Source organism: Alosa sapidissima, chromosome 24 (assembly GCF_018492685.1).
Source record: "Alosa sapidissima isolate fAloSap1 chromosome 24, fAloSap1.pri, whole genome shotgun sequence".
NCBI classification, from domain to species: Eukaryota; Metazoa; Chordata; class Actinopteri; order Clupeiformes; family Clupeidae; genus Alosa; species Alosa sapidissima.
In genome coordinates this window covers 9,267,119-9,279,219 of record NC_055980.1, presented here as the reverse complement: position 1 = coordinate 9,279,219, position 12,101 = coordinate 9,267,119, and the positions used below count along the sequence as shown (strand labels likewise).

Genomic DNA, 12,101 nt, shown 5'->3' with positions numbered 1-12,101 from the left:
AAAGTTTGTGTCCCGGGAATAAAAAAGGCACATCAAAGTCTGGCACTTGAACAGAGAGTGACTTTTGAGGTGTCAACAAACTGATTGTCTTCATCAGCACAATCCACTCTCTTTAAACCGACATCCTATATGTTTATCCACCTCAGCCCAAGTTCAGATAAGCACGTATCGATTTAATTTAACTTTAATCAGTATAGTTCTTTTTCTGATAATGTCGGTGTGAGAGAAGGGTTCCGGAGTGCATCAGAGTTACTTCTGGGTGTATATTTTCGGCCGTGTTACTGTGACCAATGGCTGCTCGCGGTGGAAAGCGATGCTGCAGTCTTGTGTTGGTGTCTCATTAGCATGCATGCAGTATTTCACTGCGAAATGCCCGAAGAATGAATGCATCTGGGCAGATGGAATCAAATCAAGCCCTGATGGTGGTCCGTACCTGTGGCTGCCTCATCATTCCTATCACCCAGCCATTTCTCTCCCTCTCTCTCTCACTCACTCTCATACACATCTTCTTTCTTCCTCTTCTCCTCATCCTCTCATTTCTCTGTTTGTGTGTTGCCTCTCTTTTCGATCGCCCACCCCCTGTGATGTGATGCTTTGAGGAAGAGGAGTCTCTGAGGCGGCTGCCTCTGGCCTCTAATGAGGACAAATGTGTCAATTTAGTGAGCGCAGGGGTGCAGATTGAGCACCCGGGTGGGATCGGAGTGGATCCTATTTCCTAATAAAGCCTATAGCGTTGGGAGAGAGAGAGTGTGAGTCTCTCTCTCTCTCTCTCTCTCTCTCTCTCTCACTCTCTCCCTGATCAGCATTCCTCCCCTGTGCCTGCCCGCTGCCCCAGGGGACCCTGGTGCCTCCTGTTTCACCTCATCAGGCGGGTTCACCGGCAGGTCAGCTCCCTGCCCCGCGTCTTTCTCTCTCTCTCTCTCTCTCTCTCTCTCTCTTCCTCCGTCTGCAGGGGTGGGAGCGCTCCTGCTGAAAGACGTTCACGGGGTGTGTGTGTGTGTGTGTGTGTGTGTGTGTGTGTGTGTGTGGAGTGTGTGTGGAGTGTGTGGGGAGTGTGTGTGGTGTGTGTGTGTGTGTGTGTGTGCGTGTGTGTGTGTTGGTGGATAGAGAGGGCCACAGACGTGGTGGGGAGGGAGTGGTGAAGTTATATTCATCAAAGGTGTGAGTTAGTACTTGGAATAAAATGTAATGTAAAATGTAAATGTAGTTTCGGTGATCTCATTGTCTTTTTTGTTATTTAGTTTATTTTGTGTTTGTTTGCCCCATCCTTTGTTCCTTGGAAATTAAATCCCAAGAGCACAGTTTTCAAGCTGCAGCTCCAGTCTTGAAGGTTATGTAAAGTCCAGAGAGACAATGATGGGCTGTAAGCATTAGCTCAATGGCATATGAGGAGGGTGCCTCACAGCTAGTTTAGCGAGTCTTTGTGTCCGTGTGTGTGTGTGTGTGTGTGTGTGTGTGTGTGTGTGTGTGTGTGTGTGATCTCATCTGCCAAAGGTCTGTGATGTTGACCAGCTCTGACACAGCGAGTGCGGCTTGCGTGCGGCCTGGGCGAGCGACGTCGCCTCCGGCTGCAGCCATGACGAAAATAAGCCCACCCAAGTGTTTGCATGGCAACGCCCCCCCCCCCCCCCCCCCCAAAAAAAAAGCCTCACCGTCCCACCCTCCCGTTGGGCGAACGGGAGGTATTCAATCAGGTGGGGGTGTCAGGTTACACCCTCCCCCCCCGGTTCTATCCCAGCTTCCCAGAGGAAGCCCCTTGAAAGTACCCCTGCAGCCCCCCTGCTGAAAGCATCCCCACAGTGGCCTTCCTCTCACTGACACACATGGGCTTGTTTTACCCCATTAAGCGCTACTGCAGGGCTGCGAGGCCGCCCATCCGCTGCCATCATGGCCTGAGTGGCACTTTCACTCCCACCAGCCCCTGGAAGCCCCATCATATGGGGTAACACCGTTTGCGTTTTTCCCCCCTCGCGTACGACATATGATGCTTCTTCTCAGTGGATATGATGATGGGTTTAGTGTAGTTTATTTTGCTAAGGTTTTTATGTAAACTCTGGAACATTCAAGAATATTGGATAGACACAGACAATTTAACCTCAAATATGTAAGCACATGTGCAAAATACATATGTGTATAAGTATGTATGTATATATGGATATACATATATACATGCATACAGTATATATATATATATATATATATTTCATATATACAGTATATGGATATGTATATACACACACACATATTCAGAACACATGTATTTCCATATGCAGAGACATTAATGTGCTGCCATAAAGACAGACAGACACCCACACACACACACACACACACACACACACACACACACACGCGCGCACACACACACACACACACACACACACACACACACACAGTACTCACACACACACACACACACACACACACACACCCTTAAACAGACATGCACTTCCGTCCTCACTTCCTTCATTTGGATTCCCTCTCGGCGCGGCCTCCTGATTGACTTGTAGCCAAACTAAAGTGGGATTTAATGGGCGAGTACATTAACTCCCTCAGGTCATAATACCATCAATCACCTTTTTTATGGCGGGGGGATCAACCGCCGAGCCCCCATAACGCCACGCTGAGTGCTGCATTACGAGTAGGTGAGACGGAGAGGGAGACAGAGTGCAGTCCAATTTACAGCTGGGAGACGAGCCCGGACTCGTCAGCGGCCTGCGCGTCGTCCACTCCCACTTTTAATCAGGGACGGCGCCGGAAACAGATTGTGCGCGTCGTTCGTTTGACTTGTGTGGAGAGTGATGTATGCTTTTCTTGAAATATTTAATTAATGTTTGATGTGAGATGGTCTAGGTGGGTGTGTGCAGGAGTGGAGGTGAGGAGTCTGAAGGTGTCTGTGTGTGTGTGTGTGTGTGTGTGTGTGTGTGTGTGGGGTGTGTGTGTGTGTGTGTGTGTGTGTGTGTGTGTGTGTGTGTGGTCTAATCAGCTGAGTTTCAGGTGGCCTGTCTGGCGCAGGGCCATAGTTAGGAACATGAATCTGGATCCAAGGTGGGCATGGTGTGTATGTGTATGTGTGAGTGAACCTCTGTGTGCATGTGACTTTCTGTTTATATGAGTGTGTTTGCGTCTTATTTGGGGTGTGAAACAGTTCAATGAATGTGTGTGTGTCTGTGTGTGTGCGTTTGCGTATAGCAGTGAGGTCCTGATGTTGATGAGCATTACTCTATAGTTTGGTTCCCACAGAGAGGCTTCAGCAGCATACATACATTATTTGGGCATATGTGCAGTTGGGTGTGTATGTGTGTGTGTGTGAGAGAGATATTGTTTTTGTGTGTGTGTGTGTGTGCATGTGGATGTGGCTACACACGTGTATTTGGGGTGTGTGTGTGTGTGTGTGTGTGCCGCCTGCACGCCCTGCCTCTGTTATGGCACTGATGAACATGCCCCGTGTGCCACGCTGCGCGCCCCCTTTCTCCACCAATCACATCCTGCCATCGGCACACAGCCATGCCATGCATCACCCGCTAGCCACCCACCCCCCCTGCCCGCCCGCACCCACCCCCACCCTCAACCCCCACCCCCACCCTCAACCTGCAGCAGACACAAAGAGCTGCCCAGAGAGGGGGCAGGAGCTGTGTACGCAACACCACCTCCGTCCCACCCTCCCCTACACACGCGCCTGTACCACTGTGCTGACAAATGCCTGCTACAGCTCTGAATAACCAGTCGTAACTGATAGGTTTGCGGTAGGTCAGAGAGTTGTCATTGGCACTTGTGAGGATAATTTGTTCGTTTATATGTAAATAAAAAGAGGACGCATCCATTTATTTAATTTTGGTTGATTTGAACTGGTCTGGTTTTGTTTTTCAGGCAAACAGAGTTAGAAACTTTTGTGAGCTGAGGATTTTTGAGCAGAAACAGATGTGTGTGTGTGTGTGTGGTGTGTGTGTGTGTGTGTGTGTGTGTGTGTGTGTGTGTGTGTGTGTGTGTGTGTGTGGTGGTGGTGGTGGTGGGGGGTGCTCTTGATGGAGAGTCTCTTAAATAAGTTCAGATATCTCCCTCCCTAAACACAAGGTATTCACGTCCAGCATTATTATTTTATTTTCCCAGTTGGTAAATGGAAAGCGCACATCAAATGTCTGGAAACAAATGGGCATATTAGGCATCTGCAGATCTTCTCCCTGAATAATATGGACAGTGTAATATTGAATAATTGATAGACGGCCATAACAAATTAAACAGTAAATGATTTCTGTGGCACTAATTAAAAAGAGGAAAAGGAAGAGAATGAAACCCAAGTCTCCACATGCCTGTGAATAATTAAATACACAATTTATAGTTGAATTAAAAAATCACAGCCTGGAAGATTCATCTAATCAGCCGTTTTAATGGGGCCCATGTTGCTTTCGAGAAAATCATTTGAAACCCACAGTTAGTTTGTGTGTCAAATTTTGGTGGTCTGTTTACCATGACAACTGTATAGAACAGCCCCTGGGGGTAGACGAAGACATTTTGTTTTTTATCTTTTCTGAAAAAAACTGAGCTCCTTGTAAAATTGAAGGTCTTCCCAACTGTTACGATTTTTTGGGGGGGTTGGGGAGAAATCGAGTCACCCCATCATTTCCTTTGCTTATCTCTGTAAGGCAGCCTGCTGTGTTAGAGGCTCTCATTCGATGGATCGTATTGGCTGTCACTCGGTAAATTTCCTATCCTATTGGCTCGCGAGAGTCATCGGGTTTGAGTGAGACGTCGCTGGCTCGCTGACCTATCGGAGGCCGGCGTTCGTTTCCGGAGGGTGGTAATGAAGAGAGAAGGCATTCTTTTTCTTTCCGCATGCGTGAGTGCTTAATTTTTAGGTTAGACTGCTACCCTGTGGAAGAAGGATAGAATGGACGGCCCCTCCGACTGGCCACTCGCACTCACTCACACCTCGGCCGAGAGGCGGGATGATCAAAGGGCCTCCTGGCGGACGTGAACTCCGCTTCCTTCCTCTCCGTCCCATAAGTCAGTGGCAGTTTGACCGCACCGCGCCAAACAGGGCCGGATGGAGGCCTCTCTGGCTGTCCAGAGATGAGAGCCGGCCCTTTAAGTGTCAGCTCATTTTTAGCCCGTCTCGCCCGGGTCCGCTGTTTGTTTTATTCCGCCGCTAACTATTACGCCGGGCTCGACCTCCAAGACAAACGAGGAGAAGGGGGAGGGAGATGGATTGAGGGGATTAAAAGGTGTCAGCGTCGGAGGAGGAGGAAGAGGCGAGAAAAAATGAACAGAGACAGAGAGAGAGAGAGAGAGAGAGACAGAGGTGTGAACAATAGGAGAGAGAGGAGAGAGAGAGACAGAGAGAGAGAGAAAAAGGATGGAGAGGGGGATTAGGGTGGAGAGAGGGAGAGAGGCAGACGGACGAGGTGGGAAGTGGGGATATGTAAGGGGTTGTTTTGGGGTTGATGTAGACGGGCGAATATGAATGGGGCGGCTATGGCACGGTCACGTTCATGACAACACACATCCTCTCCTGATGGGGCCGGACAGCAGTGAGGTGGGGGTTTGGGGAGGGTCACTGCGCCCTCACTGCCCTCACAGAGCCCCACTGAGAGAGAGAGAGAGGGAGAGAGAGAGGGAGAGAGAGAGAGGGAGAGGGAGAGGGAGAGGGAGAGGGAGAGAGAGAGAGAGAGAGAGCATGGGAACGATGTTGTTCACAGCTCACAGCATGTTTTTTCCATGGTGGGAATGAGTAAGATGTTATTCAGACAAACAGCTGAGGGCAGGGGGTGTGAACATTGTTATGGATTATATTCTTTTCAGCTTTAGGGAAGGAAAAACAAGGCAGAAACAGGTGGTTGGTTTGGCTCAATTCAAATTAAGTGGTTTTATTTCATAAACATTTTATTCTGACAGCACATAATCTCTCTTTTTTACTGTTCACCTTCACTATATAACCATCATGTAAAATACCACAAAATATTAGGAGAATGTTATGAGAATCCTGCAGTTTTAGAAGTCTTTATTTCAGATATTCACTTGAGAAGGTCATAACATCCAGCACTGCCTAAAGTATCGCAGATGTTTAAGTGTGTATTTGTAATCATTATATCACGGAGAAGTATCATCTCAACTGGCCTAGAATGGGCTCTGATGCATGTTGACCAATTAACCCCCGAGACAAACACAGATGACAGTGCTTGGCCCAGAATCACACAGCAGCACTCTGAAGCACACACACATTCCGAAACTGACACAAGCATGTGAACTTGTACACCCACACCCACTCAAAGAGGCCTGTGCACATACACAGACAAACACACAAATATCTGCCCCCACCCACCCAGTCTCTCTCACTCTCACACACACACACACACATACACCATACCTGTCAACACTCCCGTTTTTCCCGGGTTCTCCCGTATTTTAAGGTCATCTCCCGGCACCCTCCCGTTTTGTTATTTCACCCGGAAAACTCCCGTAATTTGCATGGCCATAAAACTTCATTGATCCATTCATTTTTTCTATTAGTCTGACATCTCCCAGGTTACCAGATTGTGTATGAAATACACCCTACACATACACGATCAAGCTGGTGGATACATAACTGGCATGCGTAAGGTAATGGTAAGGTAAAAGCAACGACCGAAATGCTAAATGTTGACAGGTATGACATACACGGCTTACACACGCTCACACGCTCACGCTCACACACACACACACACACACACACACACACACACACACACACACACACACACAGACACACACAGACACACACACACACAGACACACACAGACACACGCATACAAACACACACACACGACAGTGTTGGTACACATTGTTTTGGTTCACTCGGCCAAAAGCAGATGCAGTTGAAAGGGACTGGATTCCAGGCTGTTCTTTCTGTCATCAGTAGACTGGGCAGGAAGGCCTCTGCACCTTTACAAATGTCCTCCGAATCGCTCCCGTCCGCCCACGCCAGAGCCCACCTGCTCCTCCTACCCCCCCCCCCCGCCAACACACACACACACACACACACACACACACACACACACACACACACACTCTCCCCCCTCTGTCTGAGCCTCTCGCCTGATGACAGACCGATCGCAAAGTTGTGTGACCTGAGCTTTGTTTTCACATCTGTAGCATCAGTAGCATTCCTGTCACTTCGCCCTAAACAGTGTTTTTTTTGCCACAGCTCTTTGCTTTTTGTTTAAGTATTTTGAATGTTCTCTGCTTCTTGTTTAAGTATCAAGGCATGTTGGCTGTAATGCCGGCAGTTACCAGCAAAGTGCCCTAAAATGAAATAAAACTAGTCTCTCGAGACCCTCACTGTAATCCAACCATCTAATTCATATATGAACATTTCTTCTTCACCATATTTATGGGTGCACTCTACCCCTCTTTACCATCGTAATTTATGTAAAAGACTTGGTGGACTTTGATGATTAATAGCAGATAGCTTTATACACGGTGAGCAGTTACATTTTATACGGAGATGATGTGACGGAGGGGGTAGCCATGAATCACTACATGTTAATTAATCGCTATCGTGCGCATACAGGAGCGGTTCCTGTGTTACACAAGTCCATTAACTCTTATTTAACACAGGCAGCGGTCTAAACAGAGATGAGAAACGCATTAAAGCATGCCAATGCAGGTGGAAGGTGGGGACATTACATTAACGAGGCCATGATGGAAGGTGCAGGCGTGTGGGTGGGTTGGTGCTCTTGATAAAACACACTGGCTTGAAGTCCTGGCTTGGTCAAGGATCCTGGAGGAACTTTACTGTTAATTGCGGGCACTTAACTCCTATTTATACGAATTTGTACAAGTGTTTTCAACATTCACTTATAAGATATATATATACTAAAACAAACCAAATGAAACTGGAAATGAATGATAATGCAACACTTAATGCAATCTCATGAACACAAATATCACACCTACTGTACATAATGATCAACATAACAAAGTCGCCTCCTCTCAACATAACAAAGTCGCCTCCTCTCTCTCTCTCTCTCTCAGCATTAAACATATTGATCTGAGTTTTAGTCCAAAGCTGCAGTGGAGTATCTGATCCCAGATACAGGAATGCGTTTACTCCTCATGACCTCTGTGTCCCAGATATACTCCCCCAGTTATTCCACCATGTAAGGAATAACTTCTGAAAATGGACACACACGTTTGAAGATAATGCTGTATAGATTTTCTATTGAAGTTTTAGTGTACTACATTGCCGGTTGTGATGTTGCTTAAAGACTTTAATTGAAGTCAATGTGCACGGTCACAGAGGCGGGGTGCTTCATTGATTATGGTATTGGGCCATGTACACTATAGGCAAAGTCCTTTTATGCAAGTCCCTCCACTCGGCGGCCATATAGCAACGCTTTTTGGGCACTCATCGGGCATCCTATTCAGCAGAAATGCGTGTGCGCAAGGCTTCACAACACCAATCTTGCTCTGGCGGCGAGTTCACAACACATGATTGGGAAGATGTCTTCACAACACACCATATGATTGGCTCAATGTATTCACATCACACCACATGATTGGCTCAATGTATTCACATGTCAACGTTTTGCCGAGGAAGGGGTGTGATATGTGTAGTAACGGCCATATTGGCGTTACAAACTAGCCCCATGCATTTCTATGGAGGGTTTTTTGAGTGCTGTGTCTCCTCATTAGAAAGTCTCTGCTATAGGTAAACAAATGGTAAAAACCTTTATTAAACATATCCTGAATCATGATGTACAGCTTTAAACTGAATTTTCAATTCTGAATTAAGTAATTCTGACTGATGCTCTGTTTCGCAGATTTTAAGGAGATACCTACGGTTGCAGCCCAGGAGCTGGGGAATATTCTGAAGCAGGGCTACCTGGAGAAGAAAAGGAGAGGTAAAACCACTGAAATGCTACATTATCTCACAACTGTTACTAAATAGATCTGTCTTTTTCCCCCCCACTGATTTTTGATGTTTGATCTGTTTCTGTCTTCATAGATCACAGTTTTCTTCGAATGGAGTGGCAGAAAAGATGGTGTGTCCTCAACAACACCATATTCTACTATTTTGGCAGTGAGAAAGGTTGGTGTCCCACCCCAGACTGTAAGGGATTGTGTGCCTTTGTAATTCACTTATTCAGCCCAACCCAGTTTATGGAGACCTGGCCTCTTGTACGGCTTAAGTGCTACCATAATTTAGCATCTTGATCTAATGGAAGTCTCTTGGAAGAAGAAATTGAGTTATAAAGTAGATGGTTGGATCTTCTTTGTACACCTGATCAAAAAGTAATCTAACCAGCCTCAATATATCTCAGGTACCTTTTAATGTTGTTGTTTTATTGTGGCTGGCTAGATCATATAATTTCAGGAACACCTGATCACAATGGTACACAACCACGTACAGTACACATGCTGTTGTTGTTGTTCTTGCAGTCCTTGATATTTTGCCAGTTCTTCCATGTTGACTGAATGTGAATGTGTGTATATACAGTAGGGTGCTGATTAATGAGTGTGTTAAGTCAGGGGCTCACTCTGTCTTTCTCTGTGCAGATAAGCAGCAGAAAGGCTCCTTCTATATCAATGGCTACAGGGCAGAGCTGGTGCCCAACCTGCGCAAGGACTCCAAAAAGAATGCCTGCTTTGAGATGATCGCCCCGGGGAGGCGCTCTTACCAGGTGCTGTCTAGTTGGTTCTGGAACTTAAAGTTCAGGAATAGTAGTCTTTGCCAGTCATGGGTGTGTCAAGTAGGGCAATGGGGCAACCTCTTCTTCTTCTTAAACTGCTCTCTATGGGTGCTACTCTCGTGTCCTAGTGTCCCGAAGTCCAAAGTCATTAACATGAGAGTGAGGAGAGGCCTGTGGTGTATGTGTGGAAATCGCATGCAGCATGTACATGACTGATGGTCAGTCACATGTTCTTCACAGTTCACCGCCAGCAGCACTCGCGAGGCCAGAGAGTGGGTGGACCAGATCAACTTTGTGCTCAAAGGTGAGGAACTCAGACAGTTCAGCCACCAACTGAACTTTTACTAACATATCGATACATTTAACTGTTTTTCAGTTCACAGCCACATATGTCCAAATAGACTAGCCATTAACACAAATAGTTTAGTGAACAAGTGATGATTTTGAGATAGGGCGGTTCTAAAAAATGTAGCCCCACTTTCACTAATGTTGTGCGATGCAGCATTCAGCCTTCAGCAGAATTCTTTACTCTTCAAGTGGCCTTGAAGGGAATTGGAAGTCACCTATGTATATTAGTCAATAGCCACATGAGGCACAGTGTCCATGATTGTAAAAAATGACATATCATATATTAAGGCACAAGAAATAACTAATATTGTGTCACTGTTTGGCATAATTTGTGTTTGGAATATAATAGCTATCATATGCACACTGATTGCCTGCAGTTGCATTGTGAGCTGTGCCGGTTCACCTCAGGTGAAAGGGGAAAGGTCTGCAGGTAAAAAAAGATCGCCTTGTTTAGGCGGTCTCGGGCTCGGTGATGAGAAATCGTCTCGTTTCCTGCTCAGCCAATCAGATGCGCGACAGACCTCCTCATACCTCGAGGCACGCCCCCTCCGGCGTGGCCACATGTTGCCTCGTGGCCTCCCCTTCCCCGCCACGCGGCGCTCCTTTACGGGAAATTGATTGGGACGATCCCGGGGCCATTTGTCAGGCACATCGACCCAGGCCAGGGCCGCCGGGGTGTCAGGGAGGATACGATAACCTGTGTTACAGGAGGCTCGGTCGCCCGCAATCTCAGGCCCACTCCATCTGAAAGAGTGAGACAGAGAGAGCGAGAGAGAGAGAGAGAGAGAGAGAGAGAGAGAGAGAGAGAGAGAGAGAGAGAGAGAAAGTAAGAGAGAGAAAGAGAGAAGAGAGAGATTCTCTATAATAGGCTCAACCCAACTGATTTGCGGGAAGTAACGGACACTTCCTCGTTCCTCCTCCCTCCTCATCCTTCCTTCCTCCCTGCGGCCTTTGCTGTCCTGCTGGTACTTTTTAGAGCCACAAGCCCCACTGCATGGAAAGTTGTTGTGTACAGTACTCTTGTGTACTCTTGTGTTGTGTACTCTTGTTGTGTGTTGTGTACCCCTTATGTGTACTCTTTCTGTTGTTTGTGTTGTTTCTTAAAGACTTTTGTCACTTGCATTTGTCACATTTGTAAAATGTCTTCATTTACTATTAAAAGATCATCTAGATATTTGATTAATACTCATAGACATGGTGCTTACAGTTTGGAGACTATTCTGATTGTGCCATGGCTCAGTTGTTGAGCTCAGTGCTGTATTGATAATGAGCTTTTGTCTTCTGTTGTCTTCTGCCTGTTTTGCTGTCTGTTAGACCTCACCTCCACCTTCATCCCCTTCGACGACGATGAGGAAGAGGAGGAGGAAGAGGAGGAGGAGACTTACGACGACATTGAGAGAGCGGCCAGCCCTCCTCCTCGTCCCATGCCCGTCTCCAACCCCACTGCGTCCCACGGCCCCTTGCCCCCGCCCGCACCCATCTCCCACCGCACGCCCGAGGCCTGGAGGACCCGGCCGGTGGCCCAGGAGGAGGACATGCTGGAGGAAGAGGAGGAGGATGAGGAGGATATTTATGAAGTGCTGCCAGGTAGCCTGATCCTCTGGTGTCTACCTTCACGACACTACCTGTTCATGAATTAAGATGAACTCCTGTGAAAATTCCAGTGTGTTGTAGCATCTATAATCACAATGGTATTAGGCAGACACCTATCAAACAGGTGCATGAGATTTGATATCTGTTTTGCATTTTCTACCAAATACATCAGCTGCAGACAGCTGAGGCTGTGGACTGATGAGAGTGACCCTACATTCTTATGAAATCTTAGCGACATCAAAAGCAGGGCTGACCCATGTGTATCTGGACATGCCATTGGCAGTGTGGGATGAGGTATTACATGAAGGCGCACAAGGTTTTTTGGCGTACGCCTGGTCAGATGTCTGGTCAGGTCAGCCAGGTGCGCTGCCGAGGCCTCGACTCCCACTGTCACCGCACCTCAGCCGGGCTGTCGCGCGCAGATCCATCAAGATTCAATCACCCAAAGTCGGAGCGGCCGTCCCTCACGGCACTTAACGGCTGGACAGCGGGGA

At 47.3% G+C, this 12,101-nt stretch overlaps 1 protein-coding gene across 2 annotated transcripts in view; it reads left to right on the top strand.

Moving 5' to 3' along the window:
- skap1 (src kinase associated phosphoprotein 1) overlaps window positions 1-12,101 on the top strand; it is a 41,951-nt gene that overhangs the window by 15,760 nt on the left and 14,090 nt on the right. For both annotated transcript variants that reach the window (XM_042082541.1, XM_042082542.1), the window contains exons 6-10: window positions 8,797-8,877; window positions 8,982-9,065; window positions 9,533-9,657; window positions 9,907-9,970; window positions 11,329-11,601. In XM_042082541.1, the coding sequence (XP_041938475.1) occupies window positions 8,797-8,877; window positions 8,982-9,065; window positions 9,533-9,657; window positions 9,907-9,970; window positions 11,329-11,601 (627 nt within the window). The remainder of the gene's footprint in view (window positions 1-8,796; window positions 8,878-8,981; window positions 9,066-9,532; window positions 9,658-9,906; window positions 9,971-11,328; window positions 11,602-12,101) is intronic.